Source organism: Motacilla alba, chromosome 3, assembly GCF_015832195.1.
Source record: "Motacilla alba alba isolate MOTALB_02 chromosome 3, Motacilla_alba_V1.0_pri, whole genome shotgun sequence".
Lineage (NCBI taxonomy): Eukaryota > Metazoa > Chordata > Aves > Passeriformes > Motacillidae > Motacilla > Motacilla alba.
In genome coordinates, this window is record NC_052018.1 from 100,357,976 (window position 1) to 100,382,617 (window position 24,642).

The 24,642-nt window shown below is 44.3% G+C and overlaps 1 protein-coding gene across 5 annotated transcripts in view; it reads right to left on the minus strand.

Moving 5' to 3' along the window:
• The window catches only part of MAP4K3 (mitogen-activated protein kinase kinase kinase kinase 3), a 64,819-nt gene extending 47,196 nt beyond the window's left edge, over window positions 1–17,623 (minus strand). For all 5 annotated transcript variants that reach the window (XM_038130955.1, XM_038130953.1, XM_038130952.1 and 2 more), the window contains exons 1-5: window positions 17,373–17,623; window positions 9,332–9,389; window positions 7,067–7,157; window positions 4,349–4,413; window positions 2,053–2,108 (exon numbers count right to left, since the gene is read on the minus strand). In XM_038130955.1, the coding sequence (XP_037986883.1) occupies window positions 2,053–2,108; window positions 4,349–4,413; window positions 7,067–7,157; window positions 9,332–9,389; window positions 17,373–17,483 (381 nt within the window). In that variant the 5' untranslated portion in view covers window positions 17,484–17,623. The remainder of the gene's footprint in view (window positions 1–2,052; window positions 2,109–4,348; window positions 4,414–7,066; window positions 7,158–9,331; window positions 9,390–17,372) is intronic.
• Window positions 17,624–24,642: the final 7,019 nt, after the last annotated feature.

Consider the following 24,642-nt stretch of genomic DNA (forward strand, 5'->3'; position numbering starts at 1 on the left):
CCTTGCTCTCTGACCATGAACCTTCACAAGGCTCCATGTTCATGGGAAATATCCATGTAAAGACTCATTTTTTTTTTTGCCAGTTCATCCAAGACATCAGAGAACTGACTGCAAAATTTAAAGGGTAATAATCAAAGCATCTACCAGACCACTGTAACAAGTGGCATTAGGCAGAAGAGTCCCATGTACACTCCTTAAATCTCTGGATGCTACTGACATACAAAGGCCATTAATTCACACACTTTTAGTACTGCCCTGGAAGAATGTGAAGTCACCATTTTCAAAACTGAATGTCTGGAGACAATTACTTTAAAGGTCATATTTAAAAGATGCATCTTTTCAGAATCAAATCTCACGGATTCCAGCAAAATGGACAGCAAGCATATTTTGAAAATGGAGGATTCAGTGGGCTTCTAAATATGGAAACTGAATGTTAACATCAGCATCCAAGTGAGACTCTGAATTCATGGACACTGGTGGCAAAATTAATGTCGGACAATTTAGTTCCATGGATGGACAACAGCCTATATTCTCAGACTTCTTACTCGAGAAAATGGTGTTCCATTATAAGCTGCAACAAGATATCTGAAACTATGTGCATTGTATTTGGTCAGAGTATTATTAACATGTATTTACATACAATTAAAAATGTAGAAAAATGGGTCAATGAATACCATTTAGAAAACACAAAACAGTAAGCTTTTTTTCTCATATACAATTGATACATATTAACCAAGATATCTTTCCATACAAATAAATGGCTTTGTAAATTCCATTCCAGACTACTCACTCCTCCATATCTAATAAGATTATGGAATTGTTTGATGGACTATCTGGTGGGTAATGAATTGCTAAATGATTGTATCCAGAGAGCAGAGGTAAACAAGCTCAATGTCCAGAGTTACAAGTGGTGTCCCTCAGGGTCCCACATCAGACTTTTTAGTATCTCCATCATTGATACAGACAGTAGGATCAATGTGCAGAGGTCTCATAAGAAAGATGGGGAGAAACTTTTTAGCAGGGCCTCTTGTGACAGGACAAGGTGTAATGGTTTTCAAGTAAAGGAGGGTAGATTCAGATTACATACAAGGAAGAATTCTTTTATTATGATGGTGATGAACAACTGGAAGAGGTTGCAGAGAGAGGTGGTGGATGCCCCATCCCTGGAAACATTCAACATCAGGTTGAACAGGGCTCTGAGAACCTCATCGAGTTGAAGATGTCCCTGCTCATTGCGGGGGGGGGGGGGGGGGGAGGGGGGAAATCTTTAAAGGCCCCTTCTAATGCAAACCATTCTACAAGTGTCTAAGAACAAAAGGGTTTAAAGACTCAAAACCCTTAATGCTCCCAGATGTCACATAAGCCCAATCTGCAAGTAAAAAAAAGCACTGCATCCTGCAAGTCAGAAGACAGCAGTCACTGGCATGGGACAGGGAGATGCTAGGCGACAGCCAAGGGAGATGGCTTGGAACAGAGCCATCTTCAAAGAGTGAAAGGCAGCAGGTCTCAACTGATAGCATTCAACAGGTTTGCCTTCACAATAAGTCAAGAATTGCTCTCTCAGAGAGAAGCAAGACATCCATCAAAAAAGCAGTCTCTGATTAAGTTTTACTGCTGTATTGAACCTACCCACAAGGAGAGGCTAATGACTTCAACATCTCAAGCACACAGGCAATTTTTTTCCTATTGGCACAGATCAATTATTAGATATGCAAAATGGAGTGTTTTAGTTTTCCTTCCAACATGCAGTAACTAATTTATACCATTAATATGGATTAAGAAAACATGCTGCTTCCCCCCTTTTAAAAACAAATATAAAATTAACAGCAGAATGATGACAAGAGCTTTCATCAAATGATCCAGGGTAATTGAGGTTATGCAATTATACAAACTTCTAGGCTGTAATATGGGACCTCCTCAAAAGTCCGAGAAAAGCGCTGTGTCATCCAGTTTCCGGACTTCCATGGCATCACATGTTATTTGTAGCTTTTATTCTTAGCTTTTAATACTTTTACATTAAAAGACAACCACAAGAACCTGAGGAGACACTACCTGTAGTGTTTCTCTGCTAACATAGGCAATCTGTTGTTCTGATAGTGGTCCAGTCACTGAAATGGAAGGCAAAAAGAAAAAAAAAAATCTCAAAATCAGGTAAGATACCACCCATTCCAAATTCATACCTCAATTACTTCCATTTAAACTGACAGGACCTTACACTACTAATTTCTAAGTAAATGTGCTTAGTCTTTATCCCAGACTGAGAACCCTGAAGAGCACAGCATTTTTAAAGTCAAAAATGCCCAGTACTGTTAGAATGGAAACTAGTAATTCTTCTGTATTTAAATCTCACAGTACTTAGGAAAAAGAAGCTCAAGTAATGATTTAAGCCTAACTCTTTCCCCTGAACAAACCCATTGTGTTCTTCTATAGAGGACTGGACTTTCAACTCAGTGACTGAGAGCTGCAGCCAACTCTGTTCAGTCCCCTTTGAGCCCTGGGCAGTTCTTTGCACCATTTGTGACCTGCTCTCTCCTTCCATCCTTCCCACCGCCAGAGAAACTGTTCCCTTCAGCTTCTCAGCCTTTCTCTGAAATCAGCTGTCAGCACTGCTGCTCCAGGGCCCACCACACCAAGCACCTTCTCAAACTCCCCCTGTCAGCAGGTTCAGCAGTTTCCCAAGAGAAAGAGGAATCTTTCTCTCTCTCGAGGGTCCAACTTCACTCAAGTCTCTTAGAGGAAAACAATTAAATTCTGAACAAATACGCAAACCAAACAGTGAGCGGCAAGCAAGGAATGGTCTGTGACTTGTCCCAGTCACTGGACTTTGATCCTGAAATTAAAGGAATTTAAGACCAGGAAATGCAGTCCTGATTGTAAGCTTTTCAGATTTTGCACAGAAAACAAAGAGAAGCTGGATGGAGGTTCTCAAAGGACACTGAAGGAGAAGAAAGTCAAGAATTAATCTAGATTAAAGAATCTAACTGCTTAGCTTCTACAATATTAGTATCATGCAACATATCTTCAAAGTAAGTCTACATCCAGCTTCTCTTTGCTGAAAGAAAAGCTCCAAACCCACACAAAACTGTATATACTGGCATCCACAGTGGGTGGATCTAGGCACCTATTTTTGTTTTGAGAAATTTCATTCTGATTAACTTAAATAACTCGAGATTACAGAGGCCTATAGTTCAAGTGGAATAGGACTCTCTAAAACATAATAAAGACCAGAAAAGAACCTTCCATTCTAACTACTAGCAGAGAAGCAAAAATTCAGCTGCAACGGGAAGCCACTCCTGTAGACATCTGCTCAGGCATTTATGTGGCATGAGCTCATTTCCTACTCTACAGGTGTTCCACAAAACAAAGCCTATTAAACACGATGCTTTTCTCAAAATTAGCAGAGTTAAAGGATCACCAAGGCCACACTCAAATGACTGTGACAGGAACATGGCAGGAACTTGTGAATTGGCACTTCTTTTCGTTGCACCCAAGGTAAACATAAAAAGTTGCTTACATACAAGAGACCCTCACACGTAAAATTTTCACAAGTAAGAATATAGATGGACTTCCTCAATAAAAAACATCACCTGAGAACCCCACAGCCATTACTCACTTAAAGCATACTCCTTTCCTACAAAGGTCTTAATTCCAGGGCAATAAAGTCCTTCAAAACTGATTTTGTCTCTTGAAAAATAGCAAGCACTTGGTTGATCCTGTCTTTATCCAACAGATTCACAGACAGCCCTTGTTTCTTTGACTGCTCACTGAAGCCAAGCCTAAAGCAAATATAGAGACCACCTTTGCTTTTCACATGTCACACATCCAGCTTAAAAAACCTTGAAAAAATTTCAAAATACTCTCATGGAATACAATACTGGTATGCAAACACTCAAACAGTTTACAAAGTACATGAGCATCCATGCTAATCAATCCACATACCTAGGTTTCTGTAGGAAGTGGTATAGATTACACTAAAACAAAGTTCAAAAGCTCAAAATGGCTATGAAGCAAGACAGCACATCAAGACATCAATTTTTTCTTTTTACAATGTAAGGTTGTCAAATATTTTACAAATATTGCCAAAAATTTTACAGCCTTTGAAAAGCAGTGACGGACATATGAGCCCCTGAAGGATGGAAATAACTTCTGCTGCTAAACTCCCCTCCCACGCTAACATTGTTTAGAAAACCAAAACCAATTAAGTAAAAACATAAGCTAAAACTGACCTTCAATGAATTATTATGGATACTAAATTTAGGATTCCTCCTCTAATTCCAAAACACTGCAATCATTTCAATTTTTGAAAATAAGCTGTACTTAGATTTTAAGGAATAAAGGCTTGACATACCATGATAAATATCCTGTAGAGAGCCACCTCCACAGAATTCCATGCAGATCCATAGCTTGTCTCGTCTAAAGAGTGAATAAAACCATTCATTAGCTGTCAGATTTGCAGAGGACTTGTAAAAGAGAAGTCAGAGGACTCAAACACTGTAAAGCACAACACAACATGCTCTGTATTACGGAAAGTACAAGTCAAATAATGAGTATAATTTAGTCCTTATGCAACACTTCACTGTCTAAACAGTAACTAATGAAAAAGTCAAAACCATTATACTTTCATGAAGCAATAAAAACAGTATTAGTGAAACACTCACACCAATTTTTGTTGAAATACATTTTTCTGAGAATAGAGACAAAACAGATGTGGGTTCTTATTTCTTCCTTATTTTCACTTCTCCACTTTTTTCACAGGATAGGAGTTAACACAAACAAGAAAAAAAATACAAAACAAAAGCCCCAGGAGTCTCTCAACTAAATTTCTTTCCCAGCAAATTAAGTGAAACTGTAGTGTTTCAGTCAAAGCTAGACAGAGCACAGGCCCATGCTGTGGGTAAGTACCTCCTCAGATAAAGTCTTTTTCTTCTAAAATACCTATGGATATTTTTGGTGGCAGGGTCAGAAGGGAAGTTATTTAGCTCATCTTCCCTTATTAAGGGAATCAATTCAGTGTGATTCACTGTACCTGCACAAAAGGTGCTTTCCAAGAATAGACAACAGGCTGAAGGATTTAAAGGTATCTTCGATCATGGCCATTAACTCTATTATCACTCAGTAATCTTCATTGGTTAAGATGTGGCCACAAAAAGGCACTGTGCAGAGCAAAAAATCTGGGACGTGCCTAGTCATTCCTGGCCATCAAAATACTCAGGTGGAAAAAAACAATCCCATACAACCACCAGAGCAGACAGTAACACAGGAGAACCAAAGGAAAGACTGATGATTGTTCTGCAGCTCCCTGATGACCTGGTCTTGCACTCATAAGGCTCTGTTAGAACAGCTGAGACACACTGGTGACAGGGTTTTTGCAAGGCAAAGGTGGAAGTGCTGAACTTATCTCCTGAGCTGCAAACTGCAAGTGTTCTCACCAGCAGGTGACAGCTAGAATAGCTGCTGCTCCTAGGAGAACTCTGCCTTTCTTGGATGTCCTCCCCTTTTATGTCCAGAGTGCACATGGTCCTCAAAGCTACATGGGCTGCTTCCTCTAGGGGTGGGAAAGGTATTGTCCAAGCATTATAGGAGTTTTAAGCAGCAGAATTCCCTGGCTGTTAACTTCACACATTTCAAGGGGTCAGTTAAAGCCCTGCTTGAAATAATACTAAAACTTTCCACAGAAATACCTGACCAAAGCCAGACACGGAAGCAGTGTGACAACCCATGCAAGAAACTGAATAAGAAAGAACCACTGAAGAGACATCTCCAAGTCTCTTCTTTGTTCCCCACAATGATGCAGGACTCAAGATAGGGACACTTTTGGGGGTACTGGACTCATGGGCCCATGTGGCTGCATCCTGTTTGATGCCAAAAGTAGCAGCACTGTGGAAATGGGAAAAAGCCAGAACTCTCCCAGCAAAGTAAGAGACATGAAGCTTTAAAGTGTTGCAAACCCTCACTTGCTTACTGGGCATTCACTTCCCAGTGTACAAAAGCCCTACAGAAAATAGAAAAAGAACATAAGAGGAACAGAAGAGGCGACTAGGTGACCACATTTCTTAGTTTCAATCTAGCCTTCTATCACTGTGCCTAAGCACTTTGAGACAGGTGAAGATCCCCGTAACAACCAAGAGCAACAGCGTAGAGTCTTTCTACAGAGCATATGGCCTGAGCAGCCAGCAAAACAGAGACAGGTCAACAGTACCATTGAGGGTCTGCAACTTAACACCCAGGCTAACAGGAAGGCAGAAATGTCACCGTCTGAAAAACACCTACACAAACAGAAGAAATCCTCGGGGAACAATATGCTAATGACTAGCAAGTATAGGACAATGGTATTTTTTCTTATTCTTCTTAGCATTGAAATATGCTTGGAAAACAAAAGGTCAGGCAGCAAAAGGTCTCAAAGACAGTGACTTGATTGCCAAGACAAAAAAAGAAGCACTCTCATCTCCAGCTTGAGTACAGAAGAGGCAGTGTTTCAATGCAAAAATGGTCAAGAAAGTTGAGTGCAACAATAGTTATGCACTGTTTTCACATGAAATTTAAAATACTACCAGAAGCAGCTTTTTATTAGTTATGCTAAGCAATCTGTTCCCACTATGACTGGTTAAAAGAAGTTGCTGGTAAGTCAACTGAATACATTTGTCAATGTTTCTACAATGCAAATAACCTCACCTCCAGAAACAAACACAAAACCTTCACATTCTGGTCAGAAGTTCACATGTTGGAAAAACAGACATTCTACTGAAACAGATTTAAAAGATACTATATACACAGACACTTCATACTTGACATACTTCTGCTTAATTTTCCACTTAGATTCAAAGCTTTTAAGCATCAACTTATTCGCAAGAAAACATGACTATGTGGTCGCTGAACAATTTTGCTCGAAGAAAGATTATTTAGAGGGAGACACTGTAGTAAACAGAAGAGATTTGAAGGTGAATGAAAAAAATACACAAGTGGATAATACTTAGTAAATTATATTTTGCCTATGTCACATTATAGATTTGTCCTTTACAAGGGGACAGGGACACATTTTTAAGTGAACAAAAGAAACAAACTGTACCTGAGATAGCTGCCAAAATAAGCAACAATGTTCGGATGTTTACAGTCTTTCATCATAATGATTTCCTGCTGCACAACAGCAAAATCTTCTCCTGAAATGCAGTAGAACGAGTATTTTCTTTGGCCTGGGTTACAGTCACATCTCAACTTCCAGCACAAGTTTATAAAATAAACATTCTTAGCAATTAAGACTAATTATCTGCAAGTTTCACAGACATAAATCAGCTGTAAATCAGTATTTAATAGCAAGGGCTTAGCAGTAAGGAACAATATTCTGAAGTTTCATTCTGGGACAGATGGACCTCACATCTGCTGACAGCTCTTATAATACTGGCCATAGCTCTTTCTCAAGTCCTTATTTTCCCTGAGACCCCACTGTGTCCATCTGCATAAGCCCTGCCAATAGCCTGGGTTCCTAAAAACACAACAAAACTTTGCTATTTTTGGCCACATGCCCATTCTCGTTAGCTCATCTTCCTAAGCAAAAAAAAACAAACCCCAAAACCAGTCACTAGCAGACTGCTGCTGCAACATTTCAACAGACTCCACAAGAACGTAAATTTATGGACTGTAACTCACATCCAGAAAACACTGACACAGGGGTGACATTTTCCTGAATCTCACCATTTGGTACCATGGTTGTCCCAGCCTTTCTATTAAAGGTTCTTACCAGATGTGTACACTGAGAAAATAATACGTGAAACTTAACGCACAGCTGAGACTTTTTTTTTGGGAACATTTCAAGTTTTTCCCAGTACATTAACATACTGATGACCTATCCATTGAATTATTTATAACCAGAAATATAATACTCCCATGTATTTTATTTAACTGACAGCAAATTTCAAATCATAAGCTGCAAGTTAACATCTATCTGTAGTGTGTTGCTGATGGCTTCCTGGCTAGACTTTTAAACACACAGACCCTAAAAAACAGAGGAATTTATTTTCACCAATGGACCTCCCTGAAAGGACACAATTCCTCCAGTGTGTGGCCAGCATTTTTACTGCATTCAAAATAAAAGTAGCATAAAGCCTTAAAACAAGTCCCTAAACATTGTTAACCCTCAGTCTGCACACTGTACACCAATGTGCAAAACTTACATAACAGGGCAGCTGAAGTCTACTCTCTGAGCACCACTCAGGTGTCCTAAGGCTGCCAAAAAGTACTTAAGTGCAAGATGTCAATTGTTCACTCATCACCACAGCATGGGGGCAGGTTGCCCCAGATGCAGGGCATCCCCATACTGTGTCCACAGCACAGTAGCTGCACTGATAACCCATATCATGCACAGCCAAGGACTCCAGCAATGGGAACTGACATAAGAAAAACAAAGAAGCAGAACTAGACAGGAGCATCTGAGATCACACTTTCAGTGTGAGGAAAAGAAGTGTGATTAACTTTTTGAACACACTTTTTGAACTACCTAGTAACATACTGTCCTGCTTGAACTTTTAACTGTGAATGTACTGTGAAAACATGACACTTCTAACCCCCTCCAGAACTGTAAGGGGAAAAAATGAAAAAAAATTAATACCTTCTTTCCCTTCTTGCCCACACAGACCTTAAGGATCAAATCAGGTAGTTAAAATATTACACACACCCCAACATTAAATCTGGAAATGGAACACCAGCAGTTAGAAGTCAGACAAAAAGTCTGGATGTTTTACTTCCCAGATAAATCCTATCCAACAGGCCTACTCTTATTAATAGAACAGACTGCAGGCTGAGAACTGATCTGTATGGCACATGTGCTTTGTGAAATCACCACAGAAGCACAGTGCAAGCATAAATCTAGCAGACAGTGAAGTCCTAATCAGACCCTCCATAAGATTTTCAGGAAATGTACTAAACTCCCAGACACTAATGCTCAGCTGTTATTTCAGCCTTCTTTTTAGTTTTTCCTCTACTCTTTTACCAGGCGAGTTCTTTTTTGCCTTGCTGTCTTCTTGTGTTCTAGAAATTTTTATAACACTTGGGTCGAACACAGGACAAAAAAAATCCCACAATTCTCAGTGAAATTTTAATCAGCTTTCACTTAACTGTTCTCCAATCACATTTTCCCCCTTACATCTTGTTTGCCATGATTTTTTTTTTTAGAACAGTGTACTTTTTCCTACACCAGAACAGTGTACTTTTTTTTAGAACAGTGTACTTTTTCCTACACCTTCTTTCAATAAGTGGACTTGATTGATTTTGTACAATTGTTATCTTAAGCACAAAAATATTTAGTTTTTGCGGCCTATTTAGTTAGGAAACCACTTACCTGGTTCTAGTTTTATTACTTTAATTGCTGCAAGCTCACCCGTGTTGACATTTCTAGCCTATAAAAAAACAAAAAAGGAGTATTTAGAAAGCAGAATGCAGCACCCACCTCTGCATTCTTGACTTGATGTTCTCTGACAGCAGTAGTCAAAGAGTAACTGAGGTACACAAGGGTTTAACACAATGGAACCACTTGTTGGGGAACACTAAACAGCTGATTTATACTGAGAGCTGAAGGTTGAAGTCTGCTCAGGAACTACAATGCCACACAACACTTGAATTATGCAAGTCCTCAACCATGCTCTGCTTCCGTGTGAAAACCCATGAACAAACCAACCACTGAGAGACTGAAAAGCAGGTGTAACACACGTGGGTCTCTCAGCAGCCAAGGGATCCAGGGCACACCAAGGGCTGTGCTCTGCAGGGTGTAGGACCACTTGCAAGACTCCCAGATGAGCAATGCAATGCTTCTTCATTTTGCTGTGTGCAAGGCCCCTTGAACCTTCTTCCCCAAAAACAACAGCCTCCCATTGCTGCAAAGGGTTGAAAAAAGCAAGGGAGCAACAAAGGAGTTAGGGAGCATTCCCCTCAAAACAGTCCCTTTAGACACACAGCAGCCAACTGCAGCAGCAATGACTCAGGAGCTTCCCTGCATTTTCACACATGGAATGTTCTGAATTGGAAGGGATCCACAAGGATCTAGTCCAGTTCCTAAGTGAATGGCCCATACAGAGATCAAACCCACAACCCTGATGCTATTAGCACCACGCTCTGACCAATAGAGCCCTGTCCTGCTAAGGCCTTGGTTCTACTGAGCAACCAAGGAAGCTACATTTTTGAAAGGCCATTAAGAAGCAACATAAATTACTATAAAAATTATTTATCTTCTGGTACAACTGTACCATTGGACTTCTAATTAAAAGCCAAGAAGCCATTTGCCCAGGGCTTTCAGAGCATTTCTGTGCCCCTGTACCCAACCATGGAGAGAAGGCAGCAAAGCTGGTTCCTATCACTAAAGCAGCAGCAGCTTCTGAAGGATGCCCAGCTACAGCCGCTTCTCTCCCCAAGGGAAGCTTGCTACCTGTAGGAGTAGATTGCAGTGCTCAGGCTACCCCTACACAGGGCTCAGAGCCCGCTTTTGCAAAGGCCAGAATTACAGAACTTAACACATGTAGCCAGGGATCCACCTTGTAAGCTGCTAATAGTCTCATTTTAGTCACTTTAGGAAGTCAGGAACGCAGAGCCTTTATGGACTCAGCAAGTACATGCAAGGACAGCTTGGGACCTAGTTGTGGAACCGAAAGTGGAGGGGAAAATACCCCTAAGACTATATAAAGTAAACAAGAATAAAGTCTGGAAATAAATGCAGAGGGTACTCCTGTGTTTAGATATTCACTCAGCTCACTCCTTGGACAGTTGATCTCAAATCTCTCACTATTCTTTGGCGTGGCAACACTGCTGTATTGCTGGGAGTGCTGGTATTTGCAAATAATTTGCAGGCAGAGAGATTCCAAGACCAGTGGGAATCCTATGGAAGTCAAGAAGTAGTCCAAACCTGATTGACTGTGGAAAAAACAGTTAAGAAATAAATTTTCTCTGGCAGCCTCCCCTGTAAGTCATTATTTATCCACCTCACCAATGGCAGCAATGTCTCCAACCATCACTGGTGGAAAAAAGATGCATAGACATTAAGAACAGCAAAAACATGAGTTCCTTTCACCTGTACCAGAGAACAAAGGCGACGCATGAGAAAGTGCCACCACTGAAACATGAGCTAGGATTTTTAATCCTTATTTCTTTTCCTAACATACTCTCTTCACAGCAAGAAGCAAACAGAAGCAAAATGTTCATTAATCAAACATCAGCATTTTTAACCTCCAAGACAAACAAGAAAAGTTACTGAAGCTTTAACAAAGCTGACCTGTGATCATCAGGGAGGCTTGTTAACACTTACAGACTTGTTTTAGGGTAACTTGTACTAATAATATGATCAATGAGATACAACTGTAGTGGATACAAGTGAGAAGATCCTGAAGGTACACACTCTGCACAAGCCAGGATGGAAACATTTCACAGGCCTCAGAAACCCTGCTCATGATTTTTTTGTTTTATTTATTTTTAACAATACTATGTTCAGCTGTCAGGAGTTTGTGTCACTGACTATTGCTTCATAGGTCATCATGGAGACACTTTGACAGAAAGTTTTCCTGGGCTTATGAAAGCCAGAAAGGAGGAAGAAAATCTGATTTAATGCAGGCCATCAACACCTTCAGCAACAGCAGGCAACTCTGTGCTTAAGGACATAGATTAAAAAACATGACTCCAAGTTGAGATTCTTTATAAGTTATAATTTTTGCATCTTGTTCCATTTGGGTTATCAGCACTGAAGGTGTTATCAACAGCAGGAATATGAATTGTCTTTGTTAATCTGAGTAATAAAAAGATTATTCTGATTGTCGTGACACAAGGGCTCTTTGTAAAGGCTAGGGATAGAATGAGGTACCCCTGACAGGTTTTACTAGATCTCAAACACCTTTCAAATAATCAACTGTGAAACAATTCCTCCTCCAAGCTCACTTGAATGATAGACTGAGAATGATTGAAACACTGTATGTTTTTCAACACCTGCTGGAGCTGGCTGTGACCCTGAATTTGGGGGTGCCTAAGTATGCACCATACAGCACCTCAGAATGTGGAGGACACTGTCTCAGACTATTATTTAGGAAAATGCCCCTGAAATGGCCAGTTGCTTATGGGTTTTGAGACTGGAAAATCAATAAGCAGTAGGTGGGTGAAGAACGATTTCAAACAAGTATTTCTGAGCTGACAAAATGCAACTAAAATTTCAAAGAGGCTCAGATAAGAAAACCCGAGCTCATTTTTTGTTACCACTTACACTCTTACCTGCTCTAACTCCCAGCCTCTGTGATGCTGGCATTTACAGCACCCACCCATTTCCATGAGCAGGATCCTTCAAATGCAGATTTCGCTGTGTCAATGGAAATACAGGTTTTCCAGAGGCAAAGATTAGCCTACAATGCCTTCTTCTACCTGCAGACACTTTACCAAACGTATAGAGCATTTATAGAATGTCTGCTCTTGAAAACTATAGAAGGATGCTAATTCTGTCAGCAGCTGAAAAAAGAACCACACTCTTCCAGAGATCTAGACTGCCATCTGAGCAGGAGTTTCAACTGCTAGGTCAAGCTGAAGGAGCACTACCTGATTAAACAGGAAATAATTACTAGTGTACTCTCTAACAACAGCAGGATATCAGAAAAACAATTTATATAAAAAATCACCACCAACTAGAAATAAAAGGTAAAAACTGTCAGGCTCTGATTATTCTTCAAATAGAAACTGATAATATAAAGCACATAATGCTGCAACAAAGCCAAAAAAGCAAAAGTCTAAGACAGGGGCTTCTGGTTTTGACCACTTCCTGTGTGAACTATTGAACAAAATTACTTCTGTACAGGTTACTCCTCCATGGGAAAACTGGTTCCAGTGTACAAAGAGACTTCCTGAGCCTGATTAGCTCCACTCTACAGGAAAATGCACCCAAGCGACTCCCCAGCCCTCTGCTTCCAGCCCTTAGAGCCATTCTCTTCAGCCTCTCTCAAACCCTCACAGCTCCCTCAGCTAAAAATAATTAGCTTCCACATTCTGGTAGAAAGTGCAATACCACAACCCAACAGAATGACAATTTTAGAAAGCAATGCTTTGATAAAGTTGATGTTGAACAAAAACCTCTGTGCAAAGCACAGATTACTGGTTAAGGAAACCACAGTCCCAGAAAAGAAGCCCTACAGCACTTATTCAGTGCAGTAAAAACAGGATGGCAAAACATCCACCTCCCTCTCTGCCTACCTGACAAGCTTCAAAAACCAATTAAAGCTGAACAGAAATATGTCAAAACACAGACATTTATTCTTAACAAAGTCAAGAAGTTTTCAAAAGCTGTAATATCAATCAGGAAGAATGGAAGAGTAAAATGCCTATCAAAAAATATCGTTTCAACATTTCAGAAGCAGCAAACTGAAGAAGAATCGATGCTCTAGCGGATCACCCCAAGAAAGAGGAGCAAGGGCACACACATGTAGAGAAGAGGACATCAAAAATTAGAAGTTCATCAAAATTCAGGTTCATCTGACCTGGACACGTTCTCTTCCAGCAACACACAGAAGCTCTATCAGCAACCAGACACCCCAAAATATGGATGGCAGCAGAAAGTGGTAATAGTCACCAGCTGCTCTCCAGAGCCTTAAGAACCTTAGGTTTTCAGCATGAGGCAGTTAAGCTGGTGGATACATTACTTCCCTCACCAAAACCAACCTCCCTGCCAAAGGGCTGGCAAACAAAAACCAGGCTTTCCATTTTGAAAAATGAGACCCCAAACAACGTGGACCCCAATGAGTTGTGTTGCCTTCATTTGTTATTTGGCTGAAGCCATAAATGCCAAAAATAATTGAAAGAAGACAAACACAGTATAATATATAACCTCTGCAGGAACAATAATCTCACTAATTATCACAACTGTTTGGATTTCAGCAAAATAAGGGCCTTTTTTGCAGTAAGGTGCTAAAAATCTTTGGAAGGGTCTACCTGCACTAGACTAATGACCTGTGAGATGACAAATGAAGCTTAACCTTTATTAAACCAAAGAATCTTTTTTTTTTTTTTAAGATATGCTGTGATATAAATTAATCACATTAACAAAATAGACCTACAATCACCACTGAAAATACTTCCAAACTCTTTGCAGTTATTACCAAACTCAAACATACAGGGATGGGACAAAGAGGAAACCTAACAATACAGTCTCTGTCAGAAAACCCTGTGAAAGCATTTGTGACCCCAAACCTTAAAAGAAAGGTACAACTTACAGAGTATGTGGGACTACGGATTGTTAAAATGCCAATTTCATAGCAAGAGACAGAAAAGTCTTCCTAAATGTGAGAAGGATAAAGGCAGAGCAAACAAAATTAAGCAACTACCTCATCTGACTTTAGGAATATTTCATGAAACTGAGCAGGGCAGGACATTATCTCTGTTTCACAACCAATAAATCCTAATTCTTCTCTTGCACTTTGCTGACCACTGTATACAACTAAATTCTTTGCAAAAATGAAATATGGAAATACAAAAACCAGAAATGACCCACACAATGAACACATGAAGAACTAAGCATTTCCCATAACACTTCACCTCTTACAACAAATTTGCACTGTTTCTAGCTAGAATATACACATTATTGTTGACTGTGAACATTTGATAGAGAGCTAATGGCATGACATATTACCCATTACCTTTCTTGCAATGAATCCATTATGATTTGCTCCAAGGCCTTTTTGAAAGCTGAACTTTGGTGAGAGCACAAACAACTGTAAAATATTGGCTTGAGCCAAAAATCCTGGCAGTGCACTGACATGCCCCTTTCCAGACACCAGCCTAGAGAGCAGGGCTCACAGCAGCAGGACTGTATCCATCTGACCTCATCCTCCTTTCCTTCCAAACTCTGTAGTTCAGTCCCCACCACCAGCTCTTGGGTCGAACTCAATAAACTCCAGACCAGCGACTCAGCCACTCTTTAATATATAATTTTTTCTTAAACAAAACAAATATTTAAACCATGGCCTGCCCTAGCTCAGTTCAACTAGAACAGAGTTAAGAGAAGTAGATGTCACTCTGCTCTGCATTCAGCTCCTAAATGCTTTGCCCGGAAATAAGGTTGCAGAAAGTCAGCATTTAGCAAGACTCAACATAACAAGACTGTCAGCTTATTAAGGCAATAACCCCTGCTTGCTAACAGCAGAAACACTTTCCTACATGGCTCTCTCTGCTAAGGGGGCAAAACCACAAATTACAGCTTGAAGCTGCCCAAGTACATGCAGTGCTTGGAAGCACTCTGCTGAACTCCCACCACTGATGAGCACTGTTGGCACACAGCTGATTTCAGCTCCACACAATTATTTTATTCACCTCAAGGTTCACCAACAGGTGACAGATGAAGGCAAAAGAAAGGGGCTTTATGAAACCACTCACAAACATAAGACAAGACATTAGTAAGCTCATATGTGGATGACACTTCAGACAATATTACTACTTGTCACATTAAAAGTAACTGTCTTTCATTGTTGTTTTTGGGCTACTTTTATGCTTCACTTTGAAGACACCTTGGGCAAGACCTTGCCTCAGAATGAAACAGGCAATAACCCACACAACAGAAAAGCACCTCTCATTTTCCCTCCAGGGTCCATAATCTAATCAGAAAACACTTACCTCTCATCTAGAACAAATAATTATAATACCAACCTAGTGTATTCTGGTCCTGCTATGTCAGCTGGTACAGGCAATTGTAAGCATCAACAAATCCACTCTGCGCCTCAAACAAGAAAAAGTCACAAGCAGTGCCAAACACTGGCCACTCACAGAGCACCAAACTGAAGGTTACTGCAATCTAAGTGTGATAAACATCAAGGAAACCTCCACAAATCTTTAACAGGTTTCACATGCACAGTGGTATTGCATATGTAAATATTCCAAACTCTGTGGTTAAAGGTAACGTCCTTAGAATGAAACCATAAAGACAGATGACTTGGTTAATTCACATCCTTCAGTCACATACAGAACACCGAAAAAAATCCAGTTGATAAGGTGTCAGAGTCAATATGCCAGTTCAAAACTGCAGCAGAAGGATACACACACAACATAAAACAGTTTGCAGAAAAACAAAAGCCCAGAGCATACGGCAAGTAGTGCTGGACAAGTAAAAGGTCAGCACAGTACACCAACACTCAAAGAAAGCTAGCAAGGTGGGGCAAACAACACAAAACACTCTTTCAATGAAACAATTAATAAAGCGGGGAGTTAGCACACCAAGAGCACAGTAACAAGAGGATTTAGGTCCTGAAACTTCCATGACATTTAAGAGAGATGAGATTAAACCAAAATCAGCCCAACTCAAACAAGACTTCATTCTAGGCACATTCACCTAAAGTGAAAGGCAGCATTAGCACCAGTTCTGTGCACCTCAAACTGTGGAATGGCTCTTCGTGTTTCCCTACAGTCCTGCCTCCCAAAGCAAGTTTCCTCACACACACCCTGTGATGACAAAAACAGGCCAAGAAGATGCTTGGAAAGCACACAGTTCAAACAATGAAGCTTCCACCAGGCTTCACACGACAAAGTTCAGCTCTCCCCTCTGCTCCAAGGCCACACAAGAGCAGGTTACAACCAGCTCATCCTATCCCAGGGAGAGGCTGCCACATCCCAACAGCCGGCTGGATACACAAATAACAACATACACTGGCAGAGCAGAGAAAAAAAATCACAAAAAGCATTATAAAGCCCCTTCAAAAAAAAAAAAACAACAAAAAAACAACCCAAATTATGTCTGGCTCCTTTTGCTTTAATTCTCCTACGTTTGCTGAAGTTAGGTCGGAATTCTGAAAGACTCTGATCCTAACAACAGCTCGCACTCCACAGGGTCAGACTCACTTCTCCCACCGACACAAACACAATACACCGGCATTCCCACACAAGACGGTGACGGGAGCAGCGACCGGGACTAATACGATGACATTAGGGCTGGAACCGAGCTAGTAAGCTCCCCACACCCCTACAGTCCCCGGCTTCCTCTGGAAGACACCCGACCCCCGAGCTCCGCCCGTGACACAGCCGCCCGAGCCGGCACCCGGCAGCAGCGGCCAGAGCAGACCGCCGGGGCGGCTCCACGGCCGCCGGAAGCCGGGACGGGGCCGGTCCCGCACCGCCCGCCGGCCCCGAGGGTCGCCCCCTCGCACTGCTCTGCCGCCCTGGGGACGCGGCCCGGCGGGGCCGGCAGGGCCGGGCGCCCACCGGGGCCGTGCCGGTGCGGCGGCGCAGACCCCGCCGGAGCGGGGCGGCCTCGCTGCCCTCGGGAGGGCCGGGGCACGCCGCTGGGGGACAGAAGCCCTGCCAGATTTTGGAGGACAGGGGTGCCTGACAGCGGAGAGGGAGACACAGGCGACACCCCCGCCGGGTCGCGGTGCAGCGCCCACCTTGTAAACGTCGCCGTAGGTGCCGCTACCGATACGCTGGATGAGCTCGAAGTCCTCCTGAGGGTTACGCCGCGACAGGTCGCACACCCGCCCGCCTCCGCCGCCGCTCATGGTGCCAGGGGAGGCCCCGCTCAGCCGCCACCCCCCCGGGCCCCGGGCGGAGACGGGGAGCGAACGCGGCGGCCCCGAGCGCTCACCACCACCGCGCAGCCCGCCCCGCCAACATGGCGCCCTCCGCCGCACCGCGCAGGCGCGGGGCAGCGGCGCCCCCCCCCCCCCCTTCCCGGGACGACGCGTCCTGCGCGTGCGCGAGGCCAGCCGGGCTGTGGCGGAGCCGGTCCCCCTCACGGCGCCGCGGCCCCGCCCGCAGCGGGGAGCGGCACCGCGGGCCCGGGGACCGCCCGCGCCCCGCCCCAACAACCCAGCGCGCCCTCCCGCCAAGGCGGAGCCGGAGCGTGCAGCCGGACCCCCCTGCGGTCGGGCTCATGGCGCGGGAGCCCGCGGTTGCAGCTGAGGAGTCGCAGATTCACCAACCGCCGTGCCCGGGGCCGCTGCAGCACCGGAGCCCAACGACACCGCGGTGCTGAACCTGTGCACCAGGGACCGCATTCCCTGTTCCCTGGTATCCATCATTGGCTCTCCAGCTTGGGACAGGGCATTTGCCCGCAGCTGGGTGTGTGGGAACCCAGCGCTCCTTGTCCGAGCGCACAAAGCTGGGAAGCCGCTGAAATCTCAGCGCTGTCCAGTTGCCCACGTCTTCCAGCGGTGGATCCTGCGGGAGGTCCTGAGGCCTTGCTGGCTCTTGGGAAGTATCCGCCTTTCCCCAGTGGGACGTGGGAGCCACCCGTTACAGATTTCCCTACATCTGTGCTCTTGCCAGTTCCCTCCCACAGCCTCTTTGTACACCAATCCCATGCACTCTGTCTGGGCAACGTCTTCCTCTCGTCCATGGGACGGCTTCCTCTTGTTTTGTGACTTTTTGGAGTACTGTGCATGCCCCCATGGGATAAAGCATGGGCCCCCTCTCCTCTCACGCTAGTGATGCTACTGTAAGATTTTCATTCTTGCACACAGGTTTCCAGCACGGAGGAGGCATGTGGGGTACTTGCTTCCATCCCTATCTGTGCTCCCGACCCTCTCTGTGTGGGGAACAAGCACCAGACAGCTGTGGGAACCCTTGTCCCCAGATATGCAGCCCCTGAAGTTGTGTGCGGAGTGCTTGCTAGGGCACCTTTTGGGCTCTGTGCCAGTGAATGAGATGCAGCTTCTCCTATGGCTCTTCTGGTGCTAGTGACTGATGGGTGAAATAAACAGTGTGGAATGAGGGGGAACATTGGACAATAGGATATGCCATCTGCTCGCTGCCCCTGCCTGCCTTGAAAGACACTGGTGAGAGGTCTTCCCTCTCTGCTGCACTGGGACAGGAGGCTGGGATTGGCCTCATTTCCATGTGTGATTATCAGAGCAGAAACGAAGCTGTGAGGAGCTCAAGAGGAGCTTGAGCTCTGGCAGGTGATGCCTGTGAAATTGCGTATTGTCTGTCGGTGCGTTTGTCCTTCTAACCACCGTGGGCCATGCATTCCTGTCCTTGGCTTGATTTTGTGACCTTTACTTTCACAAGCAAAATGGTCTCAAACCTGCCAGATTCAGATTCAGATTCAGGCGCGTGACCGAGGTTTTTGTGGCGCACTTTGCTGCTTTCTGCAGCGGAAGCACCAGGATAGGCACAGATTAGCTATACAGGGCTGCCACAGATGCTCTGAGAGCCAGTCCAAGGGGACTGGGCTCTGTGACAAGTTCAGAAGTAGCAGCAGCTCTGACCGAGTTACAGAAGGAAATGCCAGGGAATTTGAGCTCCATCCAGAAAGGCTGACAGATATCCTGCTGGGGAAAGCTGATAACCTTGTCACCCTTCTGGTCTTGCCTCTCAGTCTTCATTTTTATCCCATTAGAGGGGAACTGGCTTATAGTTGTTCCCATATTATGTTCTTGCCAAGTTCTGCTTTGATAGAAATGGTTATGAATGAAGAAATCAGGATTATTTTCCCTCTTAAATCCTGCTTTCTATCCATGGCAGCTGCCTGTTCTTCCTCTGCTCTTGTAAAAACACCTCCAGGTTTCTCTGGGAGTGTCTGTGTCCCTTCTCTTCAGTAAAAGAGACAGATGGAGCTGAGAGGTGTGTCCTCCACTGCCTTTGGAAAACAGGTCAGATCAAATTAGTATCAGGCATCATTTGCTTTCCCACGCTTTGGGAAGACTTCTCTCACTTTCTCTTTTTCCTCCTATTCCTTGGATGTGGCTGTGGTAGGATAGTCAAGCCATACGCTGCAGAGAGGCAGGCTTTCCTCTTCAATACCGTAGAGGAAAGTCAAATGAACTCAATAGAACTGCATTTGGGTATTGGACATTACTGTGAGAGTTCAGTCACTGCCAATAGCTTGAGTTTCAGTGCCTTGGGGACCACGAGCCCCAGCTGCAGTCAGTGGCATGGCACCCCACAGCCACAGAAAACACCCTGCTAAGACTGGATGCCTTGTTGTTTCCAGCTGTGCTCACAATCCATCCATCCTGCTGCTGCTGCTCCTGCTTTGATCTGAAACGCTGGTTTGTGCTCTACAGCCCCAGGTCCTGGCCACTGCTTCAAGTGGGAGCTCTGGTTCTTTCACCAGCATGCGTTGGCAGACTCCACCTGGCTCCAGCCAGGTGACACCAATGCAATTTGTCACAGTTGAAAACCTCTTTGCAACTCTCTGGCATCTTTCCATGCCAGACCAAAGGGCAAGGCACTGCATCTGATGGTGCTGCAGAGGGAAAGTGGCCACTGGCCTGCCTGTCCCTTTTGTTTATGGGACTGGAGATGCTGTGAGAGGGAAGGTGTCCTTAGAGGGTGCTTTTTGAACCAGGTGGGATCAGACATGGAGGCTGGAAAGTTATTTCTGGAATGCTGAAGGTTGCCTTGGTCAGGGGAAGAGCTGCATTTTTGTTAGTCCCAGGGCAGGTTGCTTTAAAAAGTGTAGGAAAGAATTAATGTAGAGGTATGAGGGAGGGAGGGAGAGAAGGCAGGAAGGAAGGAAGGAAGGAAGATGTAGGATGCCTGTGTATACTAGTCCTATACTGATATAACCCTGTTTCAGTCACTCCTGATATCCAGAGGGAAGAGCTAAGCCTCACACTTTCAGGGATGACTGTAAGACTGTAAAAAATCAACAGTACAGCCTGGTAATTTTTCCCCTCTCCTCAAACATGAGACTTTTACATCATACTTTACAGAAAAAAAGACAATAAATCTTTCCAGCATGATGCCAATAGTCAGAATACTTGGCTTCTTCTATGCTCTCTTCCTGTTTTAACAGTTCCCAGAGCAGTGTCTGACCCCCAGCCCTTCCTGACCTCAGACAGCATCTCCTCGGTACCATTTCCTTGCAGCATCCCATGTCCACTCCTGTCTGCTCCCAAATGCCTTTTGCTGGTTGCGTCCCACTCATCTGAGCAAGCTTAGCTCCACTTCCCAAAGCACCCAGCACTCTTGCTCCAGGAGGGGCGTCCTGCAGGATGGGACCCTTTGCACTGAATACCTGCTTTATTTGTGAAGCAACTGCACAGCCTTTTAAAAGCCTTTCGAAGAAGCCATCTCCATGGTGTCAAGCTAAGGAACAAGGTGCCAGCAGTGGGAGCTTATGCTAGCATTTGTTTTGCAAAGAACACGGAAGGCAAAAATGGCTTTTTTTGAGGTAAATGGTGCCCCAGGGCAGCAAGGCTGCAGGGGCAAGGTAGGTGACATCTCTGTGGCATTTGCCAGATGGTGGCCCTTCGGGGATACCAGCTGATGGTGCAGCGTATGGCAGCTGGAATCCAGCCAGACCCCTGCATCACTTTTTTCCTTTTTTTCTTACCCCACCCTCCTTCCCCTCTTGCAAAAATAAAGCCTGCGTGAGGTCCAGCCTTGATCCCTGCCTCCTTCTCTCTCTGCTGCAAGTTCCATGTTTCAGCCAGCACTGCCAGTGGCCAGCATGGGCTGCTGGAAGGAAATTAGCAATAGCCAGTTTCCAGCAGGCAGAGTTCCTGCACATGATTTTGCATTAGTCAGAGCCTTGTTTCTCCTGCTGCAGCACAAGCCTTTTCTGGGAAGGTTTTTCTTTACCAGGAGGGGCATGAGTATAGTGTGAGAGGAAACACACTGATCATTTTTGCCCAGAAGCCCAGTAGTAAGCATATCCCCATGTTTTTACATTTCTGGGAAATACTTGTTTGTGTCTTTCAGAGAGAAGCAGTATCCTTTTGGAAAGGACAAGAGGAAGGGAAGAAGTCTGGCTCCCATGTAATAGATTATGAGTTTTATGAGTGCTGCTGGCCATCTGTGCATTGGCCATTGCTGCTGGTGGATCCAGGATAACACCTTGAAGCCTCCCATTCTGATTTCACTGGGAAGGGTCCAGCAGGAGCCATGTCAGAAGCTAACAGCAGAAGCCACATGCTAAAAATAATTACAGCAGGACCTGTCTGCATGGAAACTCCACAGAATTTAGAAACTGGAGCATTTCTTTCCATCCGAACTACTTTAGATTTGAACTCTAGAAGGAAATAGAGAACAAGGAGTGTATCACTGCACAAAGCCATGCTGCGCCCCCATCCTGAAGGTCATATGGCTGAAGCTGTATGATTGTATGGTTCATATGATAGTGGGAAGTTTATAGCACGACTACAAAACTGCTGGTTTGTAGGAGCATTGCTGCAGCAGCAGCTTCTACTTATTCACTCATAGGTCTGGGATCACTCCTACTGCAGGTCTGCCTGGCACTGGCCAGCTGCCCTCGTGGCTATTTCTAGATGTTCCTCCACTTCCTCCTGCTTGTCTGTGGCAGTGTCCACTCTTAATTTCTTGGGTTTGGTAGAAACAGACTGGGGAAAGATCATGGCTGCATTTCTGGGTATGGCTACAGCTGTTCTTTGCAGGTGTTTTTCTGGCAGCCAACAGCTTCTTTTGGGAGCAAATCCTCATCCAGCACATTGCAGGTCTGCTCTTCCTGACTGTGGTGTTTCTTCTCCTGCTCCTCTAGGCCACTCTAAGATCTCAAGAACTCCCATTAGGCTTTGGCCTTTGTGTAATGTGTTGGACAGTATCCCGTGGACCACACCTGGAGCTCTTGCATGGCAAAGGTGGAGCTGCACTGACTGTACTAGGAACTCCTATTGCCTGACCAAGGTAGAGAACGAGAGCAGGATAATCGGTCATCCCCTTACAGCCTTGGGACATTACTTACTTGAGTTGTTGCCCAAGTGGAGTGGTACCATTTTAGGTGGACTTTGGAAAATTCCAGTAATTGCCAACCTGGATTGTGGCCGGGATGGAAATTTACCAAACTAAAGCAAATCACCTTGTGACCCTATAAACTTTGGTCTTAAGTGAGACTCTTTGAGCTGAAAACCCTGTCCCTGCCACGGTGTAGGTGGTATGGAATCAAACAGTTGTTATGGTTAGAAGAAAAAAGGAATAGGGAGGGAAGAACTTCAGTGTTGAGTGTTTAATACCACCATGTCACAGCTGGAGGATGTGGTTTCCAGCATAAAGCCCCTGGAAGTTCAGGGGCTCTTTCCTCAGAAGCAGGGAGGTGAGGGAGTGTGAGGCCTCAGCAACATTGGCTCCTTTCAGACAAAAAGAGTTTTTCCACATTTTATTTTCCCCCATTCCCTAGTATTTGTTTGTCTGGAGGAGGGAGTTTTTAAACCACAGAGACTTGTTTGCCATTTGGCCCAGAGTGGAAACAGTGCCATCCCTTATTTGGGGACAAACTGGAAATACCTTTTCTGCATTTGTGGGTTGAGGCTGAACCATTTACCATTGTATCTTGTGGTTATTGCTATGTTTTCTTTTAGTAAATTGTTATTTTTTCCTTTATATCTCTTCGCACTTGTCTTATTGGTGGAAGGGAGAGAGGTTAAAAACTGTTAGGAGGTAACTTATTTTGGAGTCTCCACCCTATAAATTGTCTCAAAATGAGACAACAATGCTAGACAACAGTGCCCCTTTTTTCATTAACCAGGACAGGATGTCTCTCAGAGCTTGCAAACCCTCATGTGGAGCTGATAACAGGACCAAAATCCTCCTCTCCTTGAGGCTCAGCCCTGGCTCATTGAGAAATGCCAAGCATTTCACCAAACATGAGGGGAGGAGATTCTGTCAGAATTCATCCAAGGTTACAATCCGCCCCCCCCCCCCCCATCACACAAGCGCCAGCGTTGCCCATGATGCCCAGCATCCACACATTCATTGCTGGAGCAGTGTTTCACACCTATGGAGCACAGGGAAAGAATAGAACAGGCCCCTGGATGGTCCCCTGGGCTGCCCTGCAAAGGGCATGAGCTCTGTCACGAATGGAGCAGGCTCTGTTAATGGAACAGAAAAGTCAGTTGTGCAGTAAGGGTGAATGGTACAAGGTGAACACAAAAGGAAATGGTAGAGGGAGAGGGTCAGGTACAGATCACTGTGAGCATAGACTGGGAAGAAAAGAAGGGAGATGTGAGAGAAAGGTTGGTTGAAGGACAAAGGGGTGGGAGAAGAAAGAAGGGGAGGTGAGAGGCAAGGGTGGTGGTGGAACACTAAAGTATTGCCTTAATGCAATAACCATCAATTAGATGGTCATTAGACAAAAGCAGAAAAAGTCGCTGCCAAATGAGGCTAGGAAGCACTACCATACAAAGCAGACTAAAACCCAACAGATCAATTAATTGATCTGGGAACAATCAAGATGCCTCGAAGCAATGGTAGAAGAAACCAGCAACAGCACTAAGCAGAGCTTTGTGGTCAGCCTTCCCTGGACTTCTGTGCTTGGCTTTACCACTGAGCACTGAGCAATGTCTTTCAGCAAACAGGTAGGTCCTGTTGGAGTCACCTCATACCTGTTTATGTGGTCGTCTTGTCCTACACAGATCAAGACAGAAATACTCCCTCCAGGGGGTTTGTACATTCAGAACAACATGAAGTTTTATCTTGGTTCTACTTTGGGTGAAGAGCATGAACAGGCACTGGTGACATTAAACTGGGAGGGTGGCCCCCCTAACAAATGGCAGAACGTCTGCCAAGAGGGGCCTCAGTCAACCTGAGAAGTAGCACCCTGTGGTGTCCAAGGAGGAGAGGAGCAGAGCTCTGCACAAGGGATGACACAACTCTGTGCATTCAGCCAGGCTGGAAGATTCAATCTGCTCAGCAGCCCTTCTGAGAAGGACTTGGGGTTTCAGCAGACAACAGGCTGACCATTAACCAGAAGTATGT